The sequence below is a fragment of the Dermacentor andersoni genome, chromosome 10 (assembly GCF_023375885.2).
Source record: "Dermacentor andersoni chromosome 10, qqDerAnde1_hic_scaffold, whole genome shotgun sequence".
Taxonomy (NCBI): domain Eukaryota; kingdom Metazoa; phylum Arthropoda; class Arachnida; order Ixodida; family Ixodidae; genus Dermacentor; species Dermacentor andersoni.
The window spans coordinates 3242863-3246379 of NC_092823.1; the positions used below are offsets into that span (position 1 = coordinate 3242863).

Here is a 3517-nt window from a genome sequence, read left to right on the forward strand (position 1 = left end):
TTGTGAGGTGAGCTCCACAAAGAACTGAGGTGGCACAACACTGCTTCTCTGAAGAGTCTGTTGTCGTCTTGAGGCACTCTTCTCAATGGATTCCCAGACAGCACTCTATGGGCGAGGCTGTCCGCCATCTCGTTGCCTATGATACCTGTGTGCGAGGGCACCCATTGGAAACGTATGGAGAAGCCTTTGATATGGAGATTGTGCACCGAGCGTAGGGAGCTAAGACATAAGGCATCAGTAGGGAACCCGTGCTCTAACCTTTGAAGGGCAGATTTTGAATCTGTAAGAGTGGGCACGGCAGCATCGCAAAGATGCAGCCTTCAAACCCGTTCCTGTTTATTCTACAGATAGGCTTCCTGCTGTACCCCACGGGCCCTACACCGGCGTGCTACGAGCTGCAACCATCGTCTCGAGCTGCTTCTATCGGCGACAAGTATCTGCTGATGCACGCAGCCTCAGCTGACGAAAGCTACCGGCCCTTCCATGATGGCGCTGGTGTCACATCGACAGATATGCTTGGATCACCGATGACGACACCATGGAGCAACCCTATAAAGCAGGACGCATACGGCACAGCTGGCAGTGGGCACGGCAGCATCGCAAAGATGCAGCCTTCAAACCCGTTCCTGTTTATTCTACAGGTGAGCAGACGCTATGACAAGTCATTTCGTAGTAACAATGTCTGCCTAATTCTGCTGCCGTGCCCACGGTCGCTTCGCGAATCCTTTTGCAAATTGTTTGCTGTCTTGCGCATGTTGTTGCTTCTGGGAGGAGATATTGAGTTGAACCCAGGCCCTACATTAGATGGCATAGCAGAACAGCTAAAGCTAATTGCCGGGGATATTCAAGAAATTAAGAAAGAAAAATCTATAACAAACACTAGACTTAATGCAATCGACAAGAAACTTGAAAAGATAGCTGGTATTGAAAAACAGATCTCAGAGAACAATAAAAGAATATCTACCTTAGAAAAAAACCTAATGGCTATGGAAAAGAAAGTCGAGGATCTGGAAAACCGGAGCCGTCGGTCCAACCTTGTCATATACGGTGTTGAAGAACAACAAAAGGAATCAACAGACATGCTTCTTGAAATGGTCGAAAAAAAGATTTTAGACGGTATACTACAGATAAAAACCAAGGGAATCGAAAGAATCCACCGCCTAGGCAAAAAGAAGCAAACTGATACTTCTAGGCCAAGACCCGTAATCCTTAAACTGCTCGACTACCGAGACAAAGTTTCAATCCTCAAGCACTGCACGATGCTCAAGGGCTCAGGTTTCTATATCAGTGAAGATTTTTCTCGTAGTATTCGGGAAATAAGAAAGAAGCTGTGGGATCGCACGAAAGAATACCGGGATAGGCAGGAAAGGGTGTCGCTAGTCTACGATAAAGTGCGTATAAATGGTGAACTTTTTGCTTGGGATAGTGACCACGAAGATTTAATTGCAGTCCAAAAAAACGAAGAAAAGGATGTCTTACAAAAGAGAGTCACTCGAAGTCGACAGAAGTAACCCTGTTGAATGTGAACGCACGAAGTCTTGCAAATAAAATAGACCAATTCGAAGCTCTGGTTTTAGAAATTAAACCTGACATTATTGCTGTCACAGAAACATGGCTTCACTCGGATATCTTAGACCACGAAGTCTTGCCACCAGGATATGTGATTGTGCGCAGAGATAGGGGCACTAGAGGCGGGGGTGTCGCACTCTTCTTTAAGAAAGAACTACGATACACCGTTTTACGAGATAAGCCTGAAATTGAGGCGGTGTGGTGCAAAGTACAGCTGCAGAAAGGCTGCATATTTGTAGGCGCTATCTACAGACCACCTAACGCTGAGGCAAGTTATCTGGAACATCTTCTGGATTATATGCATGATCACATGACGAACGGCAAAATAATCATGGCTGGTGATTTTAACTTGCCTGAAGTGGAATGGTCGTCAAAAAAAGTGCGAGGTGCTGCGAATGACGCCATATTGGATATATTGTTCAACTTTAACCTCAAACAACTCGTACGCGTCCCCACACGTATCCAGGGCAAATCAAGCTCTATTCTAGACGTTGTTCTTGTTAGTGACCATTTCCTTAACGACCAGACATCCACCGAAATCTTAGACGGCATATCCGATCATAAATTAGTCCTATGCACACTGCCTCTACCTGGTCTTGTACGACACCACGGCCCTATAAAGCACGTTCTTGCATTCAACAGAGCAGACAACGATGCAATAATCACATATCTAACTCACGAATTCCTTGACTTTTCAGATCTTTGCTCGGACAAAAACTCGTCGATAGATCATGTATGGTTGCAATTCAAAGCACACGTCATGCATTGTATTGAAAACTTTGTCCCACTAAAGCGCAAACTTACAAGAAAATATAATCCATGGATCACCCGAGAAATAATTCATGTTAAACGTAAAATTAGTAGGCTGAGGAAAGGTAGGAGGTCTGGTTTAGCCGCTAATATCACCGCTCAGATTTCCGTGCTATCTAAAACATTGAAAAGCAAGATACGCGTTTCTAAAATGCATTACTATGGTAACACTCTATCCAAGTTCATGAAAACATCACCAGCAAAATTTTGGCGTTACGTAAATGGCAAACATAACGATAGAAAGGCTTCTCCTTCAATAGAAACAAAAGATAAGGCGGATCAGTTCAATCACTACTTCCAGTCGATTTTTACAATCGATAATGGACTAGTGCAACACTCCCAGATTACCCCATCTACCAAAAATAAATTACTAGAAACCCCAGAAATAACCGACAGCGGTATACTAAGTCTGCTATTAAACCTTGATGACAAAAAGAGCTGTGGCCCAGACGGGATACAGAACGCTTTTCTCAAACAGTATGCAGAACCAGTTAGTAAGTATCTACGCCTAATATTCACAAAATCTATCCAGGATTCACAGATTCCTTCTGAATGGAAAGTCGCAAAAATAATCCCAGTGCATAAATCCGGCGACAAAACGATCCCATCAAACTACAGGCCCATTTCCTTGACGTGTACCAGCTGTAAAATACTCGAGCATATTATCCTTAAGTTCATCACAAAATTTGTCGAAGACAATGATCTGCTGCACCCCAACCAGCACGGATTCCGGAGAGGCCTATCGACCGTTACTCAACTCGTCGAAATAATGCACGACTTGGCCCAAGGCATTAACGAACACTCCCAAATAGACATAATTTTTATGGATTTCTCAAAGGCGTTTGACCGGGTTTCCCATGAAAAGCTAGTTATCCAGCTGGTCCGCAAACTTGGGGATGGGCCAATGACTCGATGGATGTCAAGCTATTTGTCAGGGCGTCAACAATTTGTGCAATGCAATGAGCACGTTTCTGACACATTAACTGTCACATCCGGTGTGCCCCAGGGATCTGTCTTGGCACCATTATTATTTTTGCTGTTTATAAATGACCTGGCAACCAACATTAACGCAAATATTAGGCTATTCGCAGACGACTGCGTACTGTATAAAGAGGTCAAAAGCTACAGTGACCAAAAT

General features: G+C 44.1%; 1 protein-coding gene across 1 annotated transcript; it reads left to right on the forward strand.

Annotated features, from left to right (window-relative positions):
• The first annotated feature begins 300 nt into the window (after positions 1 to 300).
• Positions 301 to 1690, forward strand: LOC126526723 (uncharacterized). The gene has a single exon (XM_050174579.3). It carries the CDS (start codon positions 312 to 314, stop codon positions 1509 to 1511), a length of 1200 nt encoding a protein of 399 aa, XP_050030536.2. The 5' UTR covers positions 301 to 311; the 3' UTR covers positions 1512 to 1690.
• The last annotated feature ends 1827 nt before the right edge of the window (positions 1691 to 3517 follow it).